Raw genomic sequence first — 23,517 nt, 5'->3', positions numbered from 1 at the left:
TCTAGTCTTTCCCATTCTGTTGTTTTCCTCTATTTCTTTGCATTGATCGCTGAAGAAGGCTTTCTTATCTCTTCTTGCTATTCTTTGGAACTCTGCATTCAGATGCCTATATCTTTCCTTTTCTCCTTTGCTTTCCTCTTCTCTTCTTTTCCCAGCTATTTGTAAGGCCTCCCCAGAGAGCCATTTTGCCTTTTTGCATTTCTTTTCCATGGGGATGGTCTTGATCCCTGTTTCCTGTACAATGTCACAAACCTCCGACCATAGTTCATCAGGCACTCTATCTATCAGATCTAGTCCCTTAAATCTATTTCTCACTTCCACTGTATAATCATAAAGGATTTGATTTAGGTCATACTTGAATGGCCTAGTGGTTTTCCCTACTTTCTTCAATTTCAGACTGAAATTGGCAATAAGGAGTTCATGTTCTGAGCCACACTACTAGATAACTTAGTACTAGATAACTTAGTACACAACTAATTGCAATTGATGACACTGTCAACTTTTGTCCCAGAAAGGAGACTCACAAATTTAAAGGCTAAGAAGTTAGAATATAAGCTTTCCTAATAGTCCACCTACAAAAGAATTCTCAAAGACACTATAATTACAAAAAAGACATCAATAGCCAAATACACTATCCAAGACATAGAATAACTCAGAAAGGCAAGCAGAAATAAAGATTATATTTAAGATGTTTCTAGACATTCTATGGTAGATATATAACACTAGATAGAAAAGTATAAGAGGCCTTTTAAAAAAGGTAATCTTCTATGACAGAAAATTATGCTTTTCATATCTTCGGGGAAAAGGGAGAGAATGGAGTTCTTTTCTTCTACTATGAAAAATATTAGTGTTTCTTTCAAATATCTGTAATAATCTGAGACTTGCGATAAGACCTTCTTGAAGTTAAAAAAAAATCAATATATATCCTTGTGGTATGAAAATGTGCTTGGATATTAAGAGAACACCTATTTTCCTATGAACAGATACGTTGGTTCTCATTAAGAACTTTCTTAAAAGGCCCAGGAGCAAGAATCAATAAACTAGTCCAAATGCCACAAACAACTGCTTTTTTCAAATTTGGGTTTTTTAATTTAAAGTGCTGATAAATCCTTGCATCTTTAAGAGAATTTATATACAATCAATACAAATGGCCTTCTAATAGTAGCTTAAGTACCAAAAGAGTTTCCCATCCCAGAAATTTTGATGAATGCCAAAAGCATATAAGTTAATTGCCAGGCACCCTAATTATGGAAAAATCAAGTTAGTGGAAAAGTGTTAGGAATCAGGATATAAGAGGAAGAGTTATGTAAGACAGTGAATGGAAGACAACCTGAATACATGAAACCTCAGACAACTAACATCTAACTGCAAAGACTAATAAAGATAACTATAGCTATAGCTAGTCTCTATTCTTTACAGAGATCAAGACAAATATGGAAGTAAAAAAATCCCAGCATGCTAATACAAATTAGTTTCTTAATGTTGGTTCAGTCAGAAAATTAGAAAGGCTAAGAATCTAACTACAAGAATAAATGGGTAAAACATAAAAAGATACACAAAGCATAGAATAAGCACTATTAAAAGCTGCTTTCTAAAAATTGGCAAAATATATTTTAAATACAACTTGTTCTCACCGTATTAAAGTTCTTTAGGTCATATCCACTTATCATAAACAAGACATCACGGCAAATCTTACCAAAAATCTTCAGTGGACACAGCTTTGATCCAACAAATCTTTTAAAGGAGGTATTAGGTAAGAACTCTTTGCTGCCAGAAAAAAACTGTAAAATAAATTTATTCATGTTTGGAAGACTAAAACAATTTAATCAAAAATTGATGTGGTGAATTCACTATATTTATAACCAAATACATTATCTTACAGTTTAAGACATTTAAATTAAGGGATGAAATTTGAGCACAATATGTAGAGATGATTTGATTAATGAATTTCTTACACAATGAGTCATCCAAAAGTATCATAAGTAAAATGCTATTCCTGTGTAGAAACAAAGGCAAGAATCCAGTGTAAATGAAGCCAAAAAATTAAAATCATACATGTAGCTGTGCAAACATAGCCAATCCTTTTTATTTTGAAAGAAGAGAATCATTATCATGTTGGGTTTTCAGCTACAAAAACGGAAGAAATAACATACCTTGATCAGTGACTTCCAGTTGTATGCCATTTTAATTAAAGGGCTTTTTGAGTATTTAATGGAAAAAACTGGGGCTAAGGCAAAAAATACTTTGATTCTTTCAGCTATCTTTGGTATTGTGGAAAATGTTATGAAAGCTGAAAGAAAATAAGATATAAATGAACTATTCTTAATTACTATCATGTAAGAAATGACAGTGGTAATTTCAATAATTAATTTACTAATTCATTTCTTAATTTATCTATCAAAAGTTATTGACCTCCCATAATGAGACATGCATATTGATCACAACATAATGCTGATTATTAGGATCTAAAGCAAATGTGTAGATCGTAAATGAGGATAATTCAGCAATAAATCCGTTTTATAACACCATAGTTTTAAATCAGAAATATCTGCTATTATACATTAGTATAACTGGCAATGGCAAAAATGATGTTAGTGAATTTTTCAGATAGATGAATCTACTTTAGGTGAGAAATTCAATAAATATCTAATTGTTTTAATATTTACTTTTAATTAAAACTTTCCTTGAACAGAGGGTACTAAACACTTTATTTTATTGATAATTCAGAGTAATTAATATGACAAATAGAAGTTTTTCCTTTTTTGATAACTTATCAAGCTATGTAACTGCACATCCCCTCTATTTTTACTGGTTCTTTTTTCCCTGGGTTCTGAGAAGTCAAAGCAGCAAAGAATTATATATCATATCAAAGTGTGAGTCGATATACGCTCTTGCACATGACTCATTTTTTTATTTGATTATTTCCTAAGAGTCTTGGTTCCATACAACTGAATAGCTGATGAAAATTTGGATTAAAATTCACACACGGTTAATAAATACCAGAGAAAAGGTCTATGAGAAATTGAATGAGATTGTTATTTGACATAATTTTTCTGGTAGAAAGTAGATGATTGCTATAGGAAATACTTAATACTCTTCAGTCTAGACGATAATGATGATGACCAATACCATCTAGATGACACTCTACAGTTTAGAAAAAACTCTTTTAATATCGGGTTCTATTATAAAATAGACTTTTCTGCTTCCCAAGTAGAAAGATTAAGTTTCATAGTACCATGGAAGAGAATTACATTAAGTTTTAGGGAATATGTTTCTGAAAGCAAAATTGATACACATTAGGTAGAAGTGTTAAGTATTATAAAGGGATGAAAGTTCTTTTCTAGTCATCTTTAAATATAGGGAGGATTTCTTCATCTTTGTTCATTTCTTAAGTTTAATGTGTCCTAAATGTAAAAATCCAAGCACCCTTTTAAAACTTCTTACTCATAAATCCCTATGCTTGATTTTTAAAAGAAAAATAATTATACAATTTCTATTTGTGGAATAAATGACAGCTATGACTTCATTGTGCTATTTAGATGGATATCCAGCTTTTATACATTGCAAACAAACAAAACCTTGTTTTTACAGTCAATTCTTTGTGACTAGAGAATACAATATAGAATTAAAACAGGATATAATCTTCCAGGGCACTGCTCTGTGATATATGTCTCACAGTTCTGCTTTGGTTCACTTACAGGTCTAGAAACTGACCTATATCCTTAAGAATGTATCTACAAACTTCAAAAGTGTAATAAAGTAATAGCAGCAACGATCGTTCTTGCCATACCAATGGTAGTGCCTTGTGAATGGCCTACATAAAATATTTGCTGTTGTTGGGTTTGCTTCACAATGAAATCAATGGAGGCTGGAAGGTCATATTTAGCCATCTCATCAAAGCTACAGAAGAAAAAAGAAAATAAAAATGTGTATTCTACTAATGTTATGTTAACATTCGAAGATATTGATTAGCTAAATATATTTAAAGCATTTTTCAAGTCTCCTTGGGTACTGTCAATAAGTTAGATAATCTAATTTATCTATTGACTAGAGACTTCTATGAGAACACAAAGTTAAGGAAATAAAATAGCCACAAGACAGTTTTATAAAGAAGGTGATTGTATATTCTAAGTGCAGTGAAGTAGACTAAATAGATAGGTTACGGAGTGAAAAAATAGAATAGGGTAGTCAGTAAAGCTTACTGCTTAAAAATGAGAAATAAGCTCAAAATCAAATAAGTACTCTTTAACTTTCCAGGTAAAATTTATATAAATTTTAATAGTCTATTGAGAGCCCTGAGTTGAGAAAAAAAGACTTATGTTTCATTTCATTTCATTCAAAAAGACGAAAACAGTCCAATACACTTATACAACAAAATATTACTTGGTTTTTTCTGTACCTGAAAGCCCAGAATTCTTTGGAATTTGTTTTTAGGTACAAGTGTTTTCGGGACCAGGTAGTCCCTCTGCTGTTCCCCATCCACACATCATAACCAGCATCTGCCAGAAGGAAGCCTAGGCTGTTATTAGGAAGATTGGAAATCCAGCTGCTGGCAGATGTGAGCAAACCATGTTGCAAGTATACAACAAGTCTCTGAACTGGAAAAAATGTAGAAAATTTCTTTTAAAATATTGTAGTGTCTACATGAGTATATGACCTCAAATTTAATCTTATAGGATAAAATTTTTTTAATTGTATAAATAGGGTAAGTTTTACATTTTTTAATTCCATTTTATGTCAGAGTTGTTCACTAATGAATTTCTCTCATATGACCAAGTGGGCAATTAGGTCATGGCACATACATAAACATGGGCTTCCCAGGTGCCACTAGTGGTAAAGAGATGGCCTGAGAATGCAGGAAAAGTAAAAGATGTGGGTTTGATCCCTGGGTCCAGGAGGTCTCCTGGAAGAGGGCATGGCAACCCGCTCCAGTAGTCTTGCCTGGAGAATCCCCATGGAGAGAAGAGCCGGGCAATAGTCCATAGAGTTGCAAAGAGTCAGTCATGACTAAAGCTACTTAGCCCACACATACTTAAACATACAAAATTTTAAGGATATAGAATATTCAAATATCACTTGGTAACTTGGGGACTCATTTAAATAGCATTGTTCAGTTCAGTTCAGCTCAGTTGCTCAGTCATGTCCGACTCTTTGCGACCCCATGGACTGCCACACGCCAGGCCTCCGTGTCCATCACCAATTCCTGGAGACTACTCAAACTCATGTCCATTGAGTCAGCGATGCCATCCAACTGTCTCATCCTCTGTTGCCCCCTTCTCCTCCTGCCTTCAATCTTTCCCAGAATCAGGGTCTTTTCCAATGAGTCAGCTCTTTGCATGAGGTGGCCAAAGTATTGGAGTTTCAGCTTCAATATCAGTCCTTCCAATGAACACCCAGGACTGATCTCCTTTAGGAAGGACTGGTTGGATCTCCTTGCAGTCCAAAGGACTCTCAAGAGTCTTCTCCAACACCACAGTTCAAAAGCAGCAATTCTTTGGTGCTCAGCTTTCTTTATAGTCCAACTCTCACATCCATACATGACTACTGGAAAAACCATACCTTTGACTAGATGGACCTTTGTTAGCAAAGTAATGTCTCTACTTTTTAATATGCTGTCTAGGTTGGTCATAACTTCCCTTCTAAGGAGTAAGCGTCTTTTAATTTCATGGCTGCGGTCACAATCTGCAGTGATTTTGGAGCCCAGAAAAATAAAGTCTGACACTGTTTCCACTGTTTCCCCATCTATTTCGTATGAAGTGATGGGACCAGATGCCATGATCTTCATTTTCTGAATGTTGAGTTTTAAGCCAAGTTTTTCACTCTCTTCTTTCACTTTCATCAAGAGGCTCTTTAGTTCTTCTTCACTTTCTGCCATAAGGGTAGTGTCATCTACATATCTGAGGTTATTGATACTTCTCCCAGCAATCTTGATTCCAGCTTGTGCTTCTTCCAGCCCAGCGTTTCTCATGATGTACTCTGCATGTAAGTTGAATTAGCAGGGTGACAATATACAGCCTTGACGTACTCCTTTTCCTATTTGGACCCAGTCTGTTGTTCCATGTCCAGTTCTAACTGTTGCTTCCTGACCTGCATACACATTTCTCAAGAGGCAGGTCAGGTGGTCTGGTATTCCCATCTCTTTCAGAATTTTCCACAGTTTATTGTGATCCATACAGTCAAAGGCTTTGGCATAGTCAATAAAGCAGAAGTAGATGTTTTTCTGGAACTCTCTTGCTTTTTTGGTGATCCAGAAGATGTTGGCAATTTGATCTCTGGTTCCTCTGCCTTTTCTAAATCCAACTTGAACATCTGGAAGTTCACGGTTCATGTATTGCTAAAGCCTGGCTTGGAGAATTTTGAGCATTACTTACTAGTGTGTGAGAAGAGTGCAATTGTGCAGTAGTTTGAGCATTCTTTGGCATTGCCTTTCTTTGGGATTGGAGGAAAACTGACCTTTTCCAGTCCTGTGGCCACTGCTGAGTTTTCCAAATTTGCTGACATATTGAATGCAGCACTTTCATAGCATCATCTTTTAGGATTTGGAATAGCTCAACTGGAATTCCATCACCTGCACCAGCTTTGTTCATAGAGATGCTTCCTAAGGCCCACCTGACTTTGCATTCCAGGATGTCTGGCTGTAGGTGAGTGATCACACCATCATGATTATCTGGGTCATGAAGATCCTTTTTGTACAGTTCTTCTGTGTATTCTTGCCACCTCTTCTTTAAATAGCATGTTACATAAGATATATTTTATATTATTACTCCACCTTTCTCACTTCATAAAATAATTTTATACTCACATTTTCACAGATATATTTAATATAGATTTTATCACTAGAACCATTGCTTTAATCACCAGTGTTTCCAGAGTTCTAATTTATACTTCCAAGGTTTTTGAGAAGCAGCAGCTTTGAATAACATAATGTGTGCTCACTGATAACTTTGTTTTACTCCCCAAATTGCCCTTCACACATAATCCACATCATTATCATCATTACTGAATACAGGCATTGTAGCTGGAGTATTGAAAGAACCTTGCATATTATAGCACTTCAATGCTAAAATATTACATTTCCTGTGATGATACAGGAAAGTGATGAATGGTTTGTACAGACACTCTAACAGTGCAGACCAACCCTAGATCCGGAATAACTGGCCTTGATCATCATAGAGAGGTAGGGCTGCTGGGAAAAATTGGGAAAACATATTTGGTATTGAAATGATACACATAGGCATCTTTTGTTACTCCCATGCCTTGTTTTAACTGTAAATGTGCAAGTATGGCAACTATGACATATTACGGACATAGCGGCCCTTAGGGATAAAGGCCTGGTTTATCAAATAAAGAAAGACAGCCAAGAGGAAGAGAAATTTACAGTGGGTAGTGGAGAGAGGAATGTATGAATACCAGATATGGCATTAGGATTAAACGTAATAGCAGATGTAATCAACTTAATGTGAGTAGCTGAATCATTCTCCAGCTATTGGGACTGGTGCTTCTGAAGGGTTCACTGTTGCCCCTTTCTCTGTGGAACTGCCCCCAGGCTAAGGGGAATTTCCTCAGGCAGACTTTATTTCTTTCTATGGATGTCCTTCTGGCAGTGACTAACTGATACAAGAATGCAAAAAAGCTAGCTTCCTAACTTCAAGGTGGGACCGTGTCTGCAGTGCAATTCAGGATTCCTCTGAGACAACATTGTATTAGCTGAGTCTCATCCTTCCTTAGCTCCTTCCCCTGCCTTCCCCTCTTGTCCACATTATCTTCTCATGAAAGTATTCCAATCAATAAATTACATACACCTATATCCTTGTTTCAGGGCTGCTTCTAGAGAACTCTAAGGTACTTACTATATTTTAAAATTATCTTTAAGTCTTTTATTAGTGTTTGAAAAATTGAGTCAAACCCTGAGGAATGATTACAATAATTATGTCAAAATTTTCTGCCTAGTATATGTGACCTCTATAAGGATCAAAAATTATATTGGTAGAGGCTACTCAAAATTAATGAATTTTCTCTGAAATGTACCATAATGTTCAAAATGAGAACTTGACAGAGTGTCCTAAAATATGAGAAACAATTTTTTCAAGGAAAAACAAGGAGAAAAGGAAAATTCTCCGGGTTTTTTTTTGCAACAGTTAGACAAATAAGAAAAGTAGTCAGTATTGTGCTAGTAAGTGGTACATCTAGAATTATTAATATGACCCTAGTGACAAATTCTAGTGCGTTTTTCAGCGTCTCATTCTGCTGACAGTAGTGTATGTAGTACTGGAGTAAAGAGCCATGAGACTGCTACCAAACTTATCTCTTTGCTATTATTAGAGGAGAGATTCATAGGCACAAAGAAAGAAATTTTTACCAACCATACTTCAAACCTACAGAATAAAGCTACTGTGTTTCAGAGCATTTCTAACCCCTCATTGAACAAAGAAAACTCTAGGTAATCAACATGTATGAGTATGGTGATCCACAAAGAAAACCTGGAAGGACCGTATGTTCCACCATACTTTAAAACCACTCTGAACAGGAAGCTAAAGAGAGTCAGATTCTCTTTCTGGGGCATATGGAGATATGCATGAGAAGTTAACTGTTCACTTAATTTTTTTAAACCCTTTTCTTATTCTAAACTCACTGAGAAGAAATGGAGAAGTTAAGAGCTTCAGATAATCATCAGTTTATCTTGAACTGAGTGTTACCTGAATTGTTTTCACTGTTTGTTTTCCCATAGGGAATTCGATAAAGGCCAAGGATATAACCATCTTCAGTTGTAATATCATACTCTTCATCTGGGTAGCCCCAGTAGGAAATAATTTGACTCTAGATAAGGAAAAAGCAAACCTTTTAGAATAAGGTTGTTAGTGAATTAATGTAACCTAATTAATCTAACCTAATCCCATGGACAGAGGAGCCTGGCAGGCTATAATCCATGGGGTCACAAAGAGTAGGACATGACTAACTAACACACACAAACACACATTAATGTAATAATGAATCTTTGTATTCTCAATCTTAAGCCTATGTATTTTGTATTTTTTATTTTCACTAATTCACTGATTAATTCAGTACTAAATATTTACAAAACATCTACTAAGCATCCGTCTTCTATCCCAGGGGTTCATAGATAAATAAAACAACAACAAAAAATTAAAACCCCTGCATTCAAGGAGATATCTCAAGAACTAACCAATTGTTTTTTTTCTGACTACTAGTCATAGTTTTACCTATATACCAATATAAAATTTTAAAATGTTTACCCACAAGTGTTTGTTTGTTTATATATATAGCTAAGAATATATACATATGTGGAATTTGTTATGTAAATACATATATAGAGAAATGATACGTTTATGCATATTTTCGTTTCAGACACAGAATAAAGCAGAAATGGAAACTTAAAGCTATAGGATAGCAGATAAGGAATATTAGTTGACCCATATTCAAAATACATGAATGCAGAGATATAAACTGACTGTAGATCTATTCAAATAAAACCCCTCAAAACTGAAGAGTAGCATTCCCCGTTACTTTATTAGCTTAACATTTATGTCCTAGCAACTTACAATATTCATGCTTGCTTCAGGGTTCACAGACCTTTGTTTCCTAAACACACCATGAGTAGTTCCAAGAATTAGGATGAAAGACATCACCTTGAAAAGGTACCACATTGGGAATCTACACATAAAAAGAGATTTTAATAATATTAAAATTGCAGCAATTATTACTATTTGACTAAATAATTCTGTGAGGTAGGGAATATTACCATTTTCAGATGACAAAACAGAGGCTCTTAAAAATTAAATAAACCTGTCTAAGGATATACAATGTATAGCTGGCAATCACGGTTCAGATTTAGGCCTGCTTAACTCCAAAATCCATGTTTTTCTAACTACTCTATTCTGTAGCACAAATTCCCTCTTTAAAGTCTTCTTAATAGTATTGCTTAGCTCAGTTTTAAGAGTTTTACTATATACTGCAGGTTAACTAATATAATTGATATAACTGATATAATAATACTCTTACCAGACTATTATTTAAAGTATGTTTATAGGTTTTTGGGTTTGGGAGAGGGAAAGGGGACTAATGTGAAGATTAGAAAGCTTGCCTAGCTTACATTCAGCCTCTCGGGGTTTGGAGTTTATTTTGTTTACAGAGATATGACTTTGAGTTTGAGTAACCAAGTTCTGGAAAGCCAGGACACGTAAATCATTTCTAGAAAACTGAGAAAGCAGGGAATCGCAGAGGTCACCATCTAGATTTTCTCCCCAGACCTTGGTTTACCAATTTCATGAGCCTTGAAAATGAGCCAGACACTGTATCTGAAAGGATATTATGAGGCATTTTTAAAACTCCCAACTTCACAACTTATAAACTGTGTGACTTAAAGCAAGTTACTTATCCTCTCTGAGCATGTTTTCCTACTTAAAAAGTATGAATAATGCCTACTTCTCAGGTTTGCAATGGCACCCCACTTCAGTACTCTCGCCTGGAAAATCCCATGGACGGAGGAGCCTGGTGGGTTTCAGTCCATGGGGTCGCTAAGAGTCGGACACGACTGAACGACTTCACTTTCACAGGTTTGTTATAAAACTTAAATTTGATAAATGTGACATGATGCTTTTTTAATATAATACTTTATTTTCTTGGGCTCCAAAATTATTGTAGATGGTGTCTGCAGCCATGAAATTAAAAGACGGTTTCTCCCTGGAAGAAAAGCTATGACCAACCTAGACAGCATATTAAAAAGCAGAGATATTACTTTGTCGACAAAGTTTCATTTAGTCAAAGCTATGATTTTTCCAGTAGTCAAGTGTGGATGTGAGAGCTGGATCATAAAGAAAGCTTTTGAACTGTACTGTTGGAGTAGACTCTTGAGAGTCCTTTGGATTGCAAGGAGATCAAACCAGTCAATCCTAAAGGAAATCAGTCCTGAATATTCATTGGAAGGACTGATGCTGAAGCTGAAACTCTAATACTTTGGCCACCTGATGCAAAGAACTGATTCACTGGAAAAGACCCTGATGCTAGGAAATATTGAAGGCAGGAGGAGAAGGGGAAGACAGAGGATGAGATGGTTGGATGGCATCACTGACAGGATGGATATGAGTTTGAGCAAGTTATTGGAGTTGGTGATGGACAGGGAAGCCTGGCCTGCTGCAGTCCATGGGGCCACAAACAGTTGGACAAGACTGAGCAACTGAACTGTAATATAATACTAGCCATATAACTAACATTTAATACATATTAGACCATCTTAAGAGAACAAACAAAACACTAGAAATTCAGAAAAATCATTTGCATGCAAATAATTGCTATATCTTATATGTTTGTTAAGCTAGTCTCCAGCGCAATATTTAATGACTTGGTACAAATTAGGTGGATACGAAGTTGAAACTATTTATTACTTAAAGTTTCTTTTAATTTAAAGCTGTGATTTATGGAGACTGAACATATCACCTTTGGTCAGAGGTTTACATTATATTTGGTATAATATCTGTGCTTTTCACTGAAGGCAAAAAAGCAAATTTTAAAACAATATTATCAAACTTTTTACCAAAGAGAGAGAAACCTGCTAACTTAAGTGCATTAAAAAAAAAGGTTATATTTAAAAAGAATACATTTCAATCAGTTCTAATGAGGTGGATGAAACTGGAGCCTATTATACAGAGTGAAGTAAGCCAGAAGGAAAAACACCAATACAGTATACTAACGCATATATATGGAATTTAGAAAGATGGTAACAATAACCCTGTGTACGAGACAGCAAAAGAGACACTGATGTATAGAACAGTCTTATGGACTCTGTGGGAGAGGGAGAGGGTGGGAAGATTTGGAAGAATGACATTGAAACATGTAAAATATCATGCATGAAACGAGTTGCCAGTCCAAGTTCGATGCACGATACTGGATGCTTGGGGCTAGTGCACTGGTACGACCCAGAGGGATGGTATGGGGAGGGAGGAGGGAGGAGGGTTCAGGATGGGGAACACATGTATACCTGTGGCGGATTCATTTTGATATTTGGCAAAACTAATACAATTATGTAAAGTTTAAAAACAAAATAAAATTTAAAAAAAATTTTAAAAAAGGCTATAACATTTGTAGTCACAACAGTGTTATACAAAGTGTTAATTAAACAGTGTTATGTCAAACGGCAACAACAACAAAGAGTTCAGACTACTTTGTTGATACTGATAAATTCTGAGTTGATATTGATGTTACTAAGTTAACATGAGTTTCAAATATACTTTGGACCTATGCAATTTTTATACTGGTATTCTGCTTAAAAGTTAAATCAATCCATCTAAAAATATTGGAAATAATTTTGTCAAAGTAGATGAAAATATATAAGAAATATTACTTATTGATAGTCAATTCAGTTACTGAGACTTTAAAATATATTCAGAACAATTTGGGTACTTGAAACTACTCTTTCAAGTATAAATTTTATGGAATCTAAACACATTAAATGTCTGATAAAAATTTAGCTCTCAAATTGAAATTTTTTAGGAGTAAAAGGCACACCAATATTTAAAGGCTTAGTATGAAGGAGTTTTTAAATATATCAATGATTTTTTAAATGTTTATGTTTTAAAATGATCATTTGAATACAGTGGACCACTATTTATTAAATTTATACAGATACCATAGAGTTAGATGTTGTTACTAAAATATCACTTTACCTGTAAAACCTAGTATCTAATCTAGTAATTACTATTACCTCAACTTTAGTCATTAACCATAATTTTTCACCTATGTTGGCTGGTTGGTGAAATACTATGTCATGAACTGGTGCTTTGCTTAGCGTAGGGGCAAACTTTTAAAAGATGATTTTAAAGATGGAAGCGTGACAGAAAACTGAGTAAGAGTGCAAGAGTAATCCATTCAAGGTAGCCAATATCTTACATAATGATTTTTAAAGATTATCACACAGTTGGGAAAAGCACTTAAACAAAATTAAACCAAAAAGCTACATTACTAATAGCACCCATCTGTAACTAAATAGAATTTTCTAAAAGTTGATTTGAGGATCAGTTTTCTTCAGTTTCTGCCATTAAAATCATTAGTTTGACTTTAGATACAACCCACAACAATAAAATACATTATGCCATACCTCTTTGTTCTTCTTGATTTTAGGTACCTAATAGATGTGTCTTCAAAGTAGTCAATCACATATTGTGCTCCTTTTGGCAAAGGTTGCTGAATATAATCACAGATAAGCTGAAAAAATAAAAATGAGAACATTTAATTTCAGTGCAAAAATCAAACCTGGCATTACATAAATTGGCAACAAAAACTACAACAAATTTTGAAAGAACACTGTTGATACTAATAAATGCTAAGTAGCTTTTCAAGTCACTGTCCCATATGCTACACTAAATATATTCACAAAAATACCCACAGAGGTGGTTAGTGGTAGTTTCCCACTAGTGCAGTTTTTTTTTTTAATCAGAATTATTAAGACATAATTCTAACTCCCTTAAAGTGTTAAAGTAGATTTCTGTTCTTCTGACTGGCAGTCACTGTAATAGCAGTAATGAGTAGTAAACACGCAGTCTATGATGGTATAAAGCAGTTCAAATATAGAAGCGACTGTCATATCATTATTGCTGGGTTTTGAAGATTTCTCCCTATGGAAAACATAAGCAAGTGCTCATTTCTTTCCCTAAAACATATAATAGGAAGAATAATATTGAAGTTTAGCTTAGGTTATTTAAAAATATATGTTGTAAACTCAAGAAAATCAAAAAACTTTTAAGAAGTACCAACAGTAAGTCAATAAAAAAGGTAAAACGGGTTAATAATAAATGCTGTTAGACCTTAAGAAGTAAAAGACTTTTTAAAAAATAAATGAAGAACAAATAAACACAGTAGTAACACGGTAGATTTTAATCAACAATATAATAATCATTTGTGAAAGCGGCAGCCACTCAGTCGTGTCCGACTCTCTGCGACCTCATGGACTCATCCACGGAATTCTCCAGGCCAGAACACTGGAGTGGTAGCCTTTCCCTTCTCCAGGGGATCTTCCCAACCCAGGGATCTGAACCCAGGTCTCCCACATTGCATGTGGTTTCTTTACCAACTGAGCCAAAAGGGAAACCCAAGAACACTGGAGTGGGTAGCCTATCCATTCTCCAGGGGATCGTCCCAACCCAGGAATCGAAAAATCATTCATAAATGCTCTTTATATACTGGTTAAACACAGAAATTGTCAAATTGGATTAGAAAGCAAGACTTTACTCTGCAATGTTTATAAGAAAAGTGAAAGTGAAAGTCACTCAGACCTGTCAGACTCTTTGTGACCCCATGGACTATACAGTCCATGGAATTCTCCAGGCCAGAATACTGGAGAGGGTAGCCTTTCCCTTCTCCAGGGGATCTTCCCAACCCAGGGATCAAACCCAGGTCTCCCGCACTGGAGGTGGATTCTTTACCAGCTGAGCCACAAGGGGGGCCTATAAGAAACCTGCATTAAATACAGATTATTATTATCAATAGACAGGTTGAAGAGTAAAAGTGTAAAGCAAGATATGCCAAAAGAAAGCTGGACTAACTATGTTGATTTCAATTATAGTAGACTCAGAATAAGAAATATAGCTAAAAAGCAAGATTACATAACAATATGCAATCAGTTCTCCAAGAAGACATAACAATCCTAAATGTGTATGCACCAAACAGCTCAGTGTCCGCTTAGTCCCCTCTGACTCTGTGGTCCTGTGGACTGTAGCATGCCAGGCTCCTCTGTCCATGGGATTTTCCAGGCACGAATACTTGAGCAGGTTGCCATTTCCTACTCCAGGGGATCTTTCTGACCCAGGGATCAAACCTGTGTCTTTCATGCCTCCTGCATTGCAGGGAGATTCTTTACCACTTAGCCATGTGGGAAGCCTCTGCACCAAAAATATATGTAAGTAAGCATTAAATATATGTAAGCAAGCATTAATAGACTAAAAGGAGAAATAGACAAATTTACGATTATATTTGGAAAATTCAACTCCTCCTTTTCAGTGTTTGATAGAATAAGTAGACAGAGAATCAGTAAAAATATAGATGACCTGGACAATACCTAGCAATCACTTGATTTAACTGACATTTATAAAACATTCTATACAACCATAGCATAATACACATTCTTCTCAAACATACAAAAAAAACATTCATCAAGATTGTGGCCAGTAGGAAAGATTTAAATTTAAAGGAATAAAATTCATACAAATTTCTTGGGCCATAACAAAATTAAAATAGCAATCAATAATAAAAGTTATCCAGAAAGTACCCAAATACTTGGAAATTAAATAATACATTTCTAAGTAATCCATAGGTTAAAGAAGAGGGACTTTTAAAAATATTTGAGAGGCTTCCCTAGTGGCTCAATGATAAAGAATCCGCCTGCCAATGCAGGAGACACAGGTTTGCTCCCTGGTCGGGGAAGATCCCACGTGCCACATAGTAACTAAGCCCTTGTTCCACAGTTATTGAGCCTGTACTCTAGAGTGCAGGAATTGCAACTACTGAAGCCCACTCTGTCTGCAACAAGAGAAATCACTGCAATCAGAAGCTTATGCACTGCAACTCAGAGTACCCCTCCACACACACTCGCCGCAACTAGAGAAAAGCCTGCACAGCAACAAAGACCCAGCCTAGCCAGAAAGAAATAAATAAAGCTATAAAAAACATTTAAACTAACTGAAATTGAAAATACAACAATATCAAAATTTGTGTGGTGCAGCTAAGCAATACTTAGAAGGAAATTTATAGCAATAACTACTTACATGAGAAAATAAGAAAGGTAAGAAAAACAAGTAATTGAAGTTTTTACCTATAAAAGCTAGAGGAAAAAAAGCAAACTACAATTAAAATAAAAATAGAAGGAAAGAAATAATAAAGATTGGCAAGAAATCAAAGAAAAGGAATGAAAGACAAATAGAGGAAATCAATGAACCAACAGCTGTTCCTTTGAAATGGTCAAAAAAAACTTTTAGTCAGGATGACCAAGAAAAAAGAAGAAAATGTAAAATACCCATATCAGGAATGAAGAAAAAAAAACAAACTGTCCTACTGATCCCACAGATATTAAAATTAATTATAATAAGGGACTACTTAACTCTATGCTCATAAACTTGAAAACATAAATGAAATACAATAATTCCTTAAAAAGAGAAACTATTAATGTCAAAACTCACACCCCCCAAAAAAGTGATAACCTGAATATTCCAGTATCTATTTTATAAATTAAATGTATAGCATAAAAACCTTCTGAAAAAGAAAAATCCAGGTCAGATAGTTCACTGCCAAACTTCACCAAATATTTAAAAAAAAAACAATTCTTTACAACCTCTTCCAGAAAATAGAAGAGAAGGGTATCCTTTCCAATTAATTTAAAAAAAAAATGTATTGGTGTATAGTTGATTTCCTTTCCAATTAATTGTATAAGGTCACATTATGAAAGAAGAAAACTATAGACCAATTTCCCCCATAAAGATAGATTCCAAGACTCTCACTAAAATGTTATCAAAATAAATCCAGCAATATATTGAAAAAATACATCTCAGTCTAGTGGGGTTCATCCCACAAACAAAAGACTGATTGAACATTCAAACATCAATTAGTGTTATTTACCATATTAACAGACTAAACTGAAAACAAAACAAAACAAAAAACTCAGAAGATGCAGAAAAGTTAATCATTTAGTCATAAAACTTCTCAACAAATTATATACCGAAAGACACTTCCTTAAACTAATAAAGGCTACATTTCCAATCACACTTGGTAAAAGACTGAATGCTTTCTTGATAAGAATTAGGAGCAAGAAAAGAGGTCCTTTCTCTCCACTTCTATTCAACATTGTACTGAAAGTCCTAGCCAGTGCGATTAAGCAAGGAAAAAAAGTAAAAAATAAAGGCATACCTGATTATCTATGTAGAAAATCCTAAAGAATCTATGTATACTTTAAAAATTTACTAAAAAAAATAAGTGATTTTTAGAGGATTAAAGATAAAAGATAATATAGAAGAGTCAGCAATAAACACTTGGAATTTAAAATTTTAAAAATCCCAATTATAATAGCACTTTCCTTTCCATCATAATGGCTACTTGTATAAATCTAAAAGCCCAATTAAAAGAGATTGTCAGATTGGATCAACAGGAAAGCTGCTCTCAAGAAATTTGCTTTAAAGATACAAGCATAATTATAGTAAAACTGTAAAGAGGGAAAATAATATGACAAACTAATACTAATCAAAAGAAAGCTATATTAATATCAGGCAGTACAGATTTTAAAGGAAATTATAACCAGTGATAAATAGTACAATTTCAAAATGATAAACAGATCAATTCAGTAACAGTTTATCAATCTACATATTTATATTTGTCTCTCTCTAAAAAGAGAGTCAGGAGTCAAAAACCCAGACCTGATAAAGCTGTAAGGAGAAAGACTTATGTATTTATATTCTTATTTACAGTTAGAAATATTAATTTATAACTGATAGGGCACATATATAGAAAATCAGTAAGGATTTAGAAGGGCTGAAGAACACAATTCTTATTAAAATCTAAGGCATTTTCATAGAAATTAAGCTCTTTTTAGACAGTATATGGAAATGGTGAGAACCTCAAAGAGTCAAAATAATTTTTAAAAAGAAGACAATTGGAATAGTCACAGTAACCAAATTTAAGACTTATTTATTGTAAGGCTAAAGTTATCAAGAGAGTGTGGCACTGGCAGAACAAGATAGATAAATGGATGAGAACAGAGTTTAGGATAGATCTACATTTACATGGTCAATTAATTCTCAACAAAGATGCAAAGGCAATTCAGTCTAAAACACACAGTGCTGAAACAAATATTCATATGCAAAGGTATGAACTTTGATCCATATCTAACATCAAATACAAAACTTAACTTAAAAAGGACCATAGACCTACAAATCTGGAAAACTCAGCAGTGGTCACAGGATTGGAAAAGGTCAGTTTTCATTCCAATCCCAAAGAAAGGCAATGTCAAAGAATGTTCAAACTACTGCACAATTGCACTCATCTCACATGCTAGCAAAGTACTGCTCAAGATTCTCCAAGCCAGGCTTCAACAGTATGTGAACCATGTACTTCCAGATGTTCAAGCTGGATTTAGAAAAAGCAGAGGAACCAGAGATCAAATTGTCAACATCTGCTGGATCATCAAAAAAGCAAGAGAATTCCAGAAAAACATCTACTTTTGTTTTATTGACTAAGCCAAAGCCTTTGACCATGTGGACCACAACAAACTGTGGAAAATTCTGAAAGAGATGGAACACCAGACCACCTGACCTGCCTCCTGAGAAATCTATATGCAGGTCCGGAAGCAACAGTTAGAACTGGACATGGAACAACAGACTGGTTCCAAATAGGAAAAGGAGTACATCAAGGATGTATGTTGTCACCCTGTTTATTTAACTTATATGCAGAGTACATTATGAGAAATGCTGGGCTGGAGGAAGCACAAGCTGGAATCAAGATTGCTGGGAGAAATATCAATAACCTCAGGTACACAGACGACAGCCCTTATGACAGAAAACAAAGAACTAAAGAGCCTCTTCATGAAGGTGAAAGAGGAGAGTGAAAAAGTTGGCCTAAAGCTCAACATTCAGAAAACTAAGATCACGGCACCTGATCCCATCACTTCATGGCAAATAGATGAGGAAACAATGGAAAAAAGTGAGAGACTTAATTTTGGGGGGCTCCAAAATCACAGCAGATGGTGACTGCAGCCATGAAATCAAAAGACACTTGCTCCTTGGAAGAAAAGCTATGACAAACCTAGACACCATATTAAAAAGCAGAGACATTACTTTGCCAACAAAGGTCCTAGTCAAGGCTATGGTTTTTCCAGGAGTCATGTATGGATGTGAGAGTTGGACTGTGAAGAAAGCTGAGCGCTGAAGAATTGATGCTTTTGTACTGTGGTGTTGGAGAAGACTCTTGAGAGTCCCTTGAAAATGCAAAGAGATCCAACCAGTCTATTTTAAAGGAAATCAATCCTGAATATTCATTCGAAGGACTAATGCTGAAGCTGAAACTCCAGTACTTTGGCCACCTGATGCGAAGAACTGACTCTTTGGAAAAGACCCTGATGCTGGCAAATATTGAAGGTGGGAGGAGAAGGGGATGACAGAGGATAAGATGGTTGAATGGCATCACCGATGCGATGGACATGGGTTTGAGTAGGCTCCAGGAGTTGGTGAAGGACAGGAAAGCCTGGCATGCTGAAGTCCATGGGGTCACAAAGAGTTGGACATGACTGAGCGACTGAACTGAACTGAATAACACTATAAAACTTCTGGAAGAAAACGTAAGAGAAAAGTCTTCATTACCTTGAGGTATATATCCAGTATTTCTTTGATAGAAGACAAAAAGTAGAAACCATGTAAGTTAAAAATGGATAAATTAAGGACATCTGCACTTGGAAAGATGCTGATAATATAATGAATAGAAGTCATAGACAAGAAGAAAGCATTTGCCAGTCACACATTTTATTTGTATCCAAAATATATAATAAACTCTGTAAATTCAGTGATAAGAAAATAAACTACCCAATTTATTTAATAGGTAGAAACTTTGAACAGACACTTCACAGAAGTAGATATATGAATGGCAAACGACCACATGAAAAGATGGTCAATATCAAACATCACTGGAGAAATTAAAATTAAACCCTTACTGAAATGCCATCACACACTTATTAGAATGGCTAAAGTTGAAAGGTTTGGTCATATTCAATGATATTAAGGATGGGGAATAACTGGAATCTTCAAATGGTTCTGTTAGAATGTAAAATGGAAAAGCCATTTTGGGAAACAGTTTCACTTGATAGTTCCTTTCAAAGTTGAACACACATCTACCATATAATTAGACTATTCTACTCCCAGATATTCACACAAGATAAATGAAAGCCAATATTCATATAAAGACTTTTATATGTCATAGCAGCTTTATTTTTCATAGTAAAAAACTAGAAACAACCCAAATGTTCATCAGGAGGTGAACAGATAAACATACTACAATATATCCATATAAAGAAATATGTTTATCCATAAAAAGAAATGAACTGACACATTTGACAACACGAATTTCAAAATAATCATGCCAAATAAAGTCAATGAAAACAATACAAATAACAATAAAATAATAACATTTATAGAAACAGTATTTTTTTTACCACAAGTGTGTGAAATTAGAAATCAACTACAGAAAGAAAACCAGGAGAAGAACAAACACAGGGAGACTAAACAGCAGGCTATTTAAAAAATGAATTCAAAGAGGAAATAAGAAAATACCTCAAGACAAATCCAAATGGAAACAAAGTTTTCCAAAATCTATGGGATGCCACAAAAACAGGTATAAGAGGGAAGTTCACATATATACACATACTTTACTATACACTTGAAATTAACACAGTATGTGCATTAGCCATACTTCAATAAAAAACTCAAATTACATTAAGGAATAATCTAAAATAGCTCGATGGGGCTATTCATCTTGATTTTATGCCATCTAAATACTGTTAGATATGCCATTAATGATTATGTAAATTATCAATGAAATAAATAAGGACAGAAAGTGCTGTGAATCACATTATCAGATATTCTTTGTTCACTGACATTGTATTTTATATCATTACAGTAATATTATATCATAGAAAAGAACTCTCTGAGAAAATATGTTTAATATTGATGTCACACCACTAAGTTACCATTCAGCCTGTCTTCCTTTAAGTATTATCCTCAAAAGTCTGGATATCTTCTAGGCAAAGAGTTAGTGAACTCTCAGTCTCTGAGAATTCTAATTTGGATTCCAGTTGCCAAAGATACTGTATTGAACATGACAGTGTTTCTGTCCTCTTGGTGCTTAAATTCTAGTGAGAGAGAACTAAACTAAATAAATAGTTAAACAAGTAAAAAGCAAGTTCACTTCTAAAGGTAATTAAGTGATATTAAGAAAATAGGTTAATGGAAAAGAGGGTCACTGGGTGGCTATTTTAGGTCAAGTGGTTGGGGAAGTCCTCTTTAGGTAACTTTTAAGCTTGACTTGAATATCAGGAGGAGCCAGCCTTGCAGAAAATTGGGAAGAAGTAAGGCAAAATGCCAAGATGAATAGGAAGAGTAAATATAAGTACATCTGTCCCAGCTGTTTTACAATACTGCCTTCTCTAGGTCACTGAGTCATTCACACCTCTCTCGGAGAGATACACCAGTGCTAGTAGCCAACCATGCACCCACACAACCTTAAAGTTATCGCTCTGCATTAATATAATCCATTTTGGAGGTTAGGAGGGTAGGTGGGGAGGGTGGCTCTATCACTCCCTGAAGACTAAACGTGATAAGAAATCACAAGCCACCGTGGTTACTTCTACTGAATGGTCATAACATTCCCAAATTGTGGATAACTTTTTAAAAATGATATTGTTGATCATAGGGGAAAAGAAACAGAGAGTGAAGAATTAATGCACATTCACAACTACTGGAAGCACAATTCAAAAAGTATACCTTATACTCAAGACAACATAAGCAAATGCTTCCCACTTCCACAGACAAGTGGGAAATCTGAGAATATGTTCACGGGAACTAAAATAACCCAACTCAGTTGTGAAAGTGAAAGTGTTAATAGCTCAGTATCTAGCTCTTTGTGATCCCATGAACTGCAGCTTGCCAGGTTCCTCTGTCCATGGAATACTCCAGGCAAGAATACTGGAGTGGGTAGCCGTTCCCTTCTCCAGGAGGTCTTCCCAACTCAGGGATCAAACCTGGGTCTTCCACATTGCAGTCAAATTCTTTACTGTCTGAGCCATCAGGGTAGCCCCAACTTAGTAGCACAAGACATATAAAGACTACCAAGATAAGATATAAACATAGACTTGAGAAATATCACTGAATATTTTTTAAAAACCAATTATTGGTGCGTCGTTGATTTACAATGTTGTGTTCGTTTTAGGTGTACAGCACAGTGAATCAATTATACATATACCTATATCTGCTCGTTTCTTTTTAAGATTCTTTTCCCACATAGGGCATTGCACAGTACTGAGTAGAGTTCCAAGTTATACAGCAGGTTCTTCTTAGTTATCTATTTTATATATAGTAGTGACTGAATATTTTTATACCAAGTAGTTGAACTTTCATCTGTATGAGACTGAGAATTACTAAAAGTTATTTGAGAATGGCAATGACCAATCTAGAAACTTGGTGCAGAACAGAGATTAGGAGCAGAGAGGTCAGTTAGAAACCTACTATAATAATTAAATTAAGAACTAATGACTGTTTGAACATAAGTAATGGAATAATCTGCATTTAGATGCTTATATCTTTCCTTTTCTCCTTTGCTTTTCGCTTCTCTTCAGAGTTCCAAAGAATAGCAAGGAGAGATAAGAAAGCCTTCCTCAGCGATCAGTACAAAGAAATAGAGGAAAACAATAGAATGGGAAAGACTAGAGATCTCTTCAAGAAAATTAGAGATACCAAGGGAACATTTCATGCAAAGACGGGCTCTATAAAGGACAGAAATGGTATGGACCTAAAAGAAGCAGAAGATATTAAGAAGAGGTGGCAAGAATACACAGAAGAACTGTACAAAAAAGATCTTCATGACCAAGATAATCATGATGGTGTGATCACTCACCTAGAGCCAGACATCCTGGAATGTGAAGTCAAGTGGGTCTTAGAAAGCACCACTACGAACAAAGCTAGTGGAGGTGATGGAATTCCAGTGGAGCTATTTCAAATCCTGAAAGATGATGCTGTGAAAGTGCTGCACTCAATATGCCAGCAAATTTGGAAAACACTGCAGTGGCCACAGGACTGGAAAAGGTCAGTTTTCATTACAATCCCAAAGAAAGGCAATGACAAAGAATGCTCCAACTACCGCACAATGGCACTCATCTCACACACTAGTAAGTAATGCTCAAAATTCTCCAAGCCAGGCTTCAGCAGTACATGAACCGTGAACTTCCACATGTTCAAGCTGGTTTTAGAAAAGGCAGAAGAACCAGAGATCAAATTGCCAACATCTGCAGGATCACTGAAAAAGCAAGAGAGTTCCAGAAAAACATCTATTTCTGCTTTATTGACTATGCCAAAGCCTTTGACTATATGGATCACAAGAAACTGTGGAAAATTCTGAAAGAGATGGGAATACCAGAACACTTGACCTGCCTCTTGAGAAACCTATATGCAGGTCAGGAAGCAATAGTTAGAACCGGACATGGAACAACAGACTGGGTCCAAATAGGAAAAGGAGTAGGTCAAGGCTGTATATTGTCAGCCTGTTTATTTAACTTCTATGCAGAGTACATCATGAGAAACGCTGGGCTGGAAGAAGCACAAGCTGGAATCAAGAATGCTTGGAGAAATATCAATAACCTCAGATATGCAGATGACACCACCCTTATGGCAGAAAGTGAAGAGGAACTCAAAGCCTCTTTATGAAAGTGAAAGAGGAGAGTGAAAAAGTTGGCTTAAAACTCAACAATCAGAAAACTAAGATGAT

At 35.2% G+C, this 23,517-nt stretch overlaps 1 protein-coding gene across 5 annotated transcripts in view; it reads right to left on the bottom strand.

The window, feature by feature from the left end:
• LIPJ (lipase family member J) overlaps positions 1–23,517 on the bottom strand; it is a 36,681-nt gene that overhangs the window by 9,657 nt on the left and 3,507 nt on the right. For 4 of the 5 annotated variants that reach the window (XM_070780442.1, XM_070780441.1, XM_019952916.2 and 1 more), the window contains exons 2-8: positions 13,112–13,218; positions 9,561–9,672; positions 8,697–8,817; positions 4,400–4,598; positions 3,791–3,900; positions 2,154–2,290; positions 1,635–1,781 (exon numbers count right to left, since the gene is read on the bottom strand). In XM_070780442.1, the coding sequence (XP_070636543.1) occupies positions 1,635–1,781; positions 2,154–2,290; positions 3,791–3,900; positions 4,400–4,598; positions 8,697–8,817; positions 9,561–9,665 (819 nt within the window). In that variant the 5' untranslated portion in view covers positions 9,666–9,672; positions 13,112–13,218. The remainder of the gene's footprint in view (positions 1–1,634; positions 1,782–2,153; positions 2,291–3,790; positions 3,901–4,399; positions 4,599–8,696; positions 8,818–9,560; positions 9,673–13,111; positions 13,219–23,517) is intronic. The other variant, XM_070780443.1, reaches the window with a different exon arrangement.

This window comes from Bos indicus, chromosome 26 (genome assembly GCF_029378745.1).
Source record: "Bos indicus isolate NIAB-ARS_2022 breed Sahiwal x Tharparkar chromosome 26, NIAB-ARS_B.indTharparkar_mat_pri_1.0, whole genome shotgun sequence".
Lineage (NCBI taxonomy): Eukaryota > Metazoa > Chordata > Mammalia > Artiodactyla > Bovidae > Bos > Bos indicus.
This window is presented reverse-complemented; position numbering and strand designations above follow the sequence as displayed.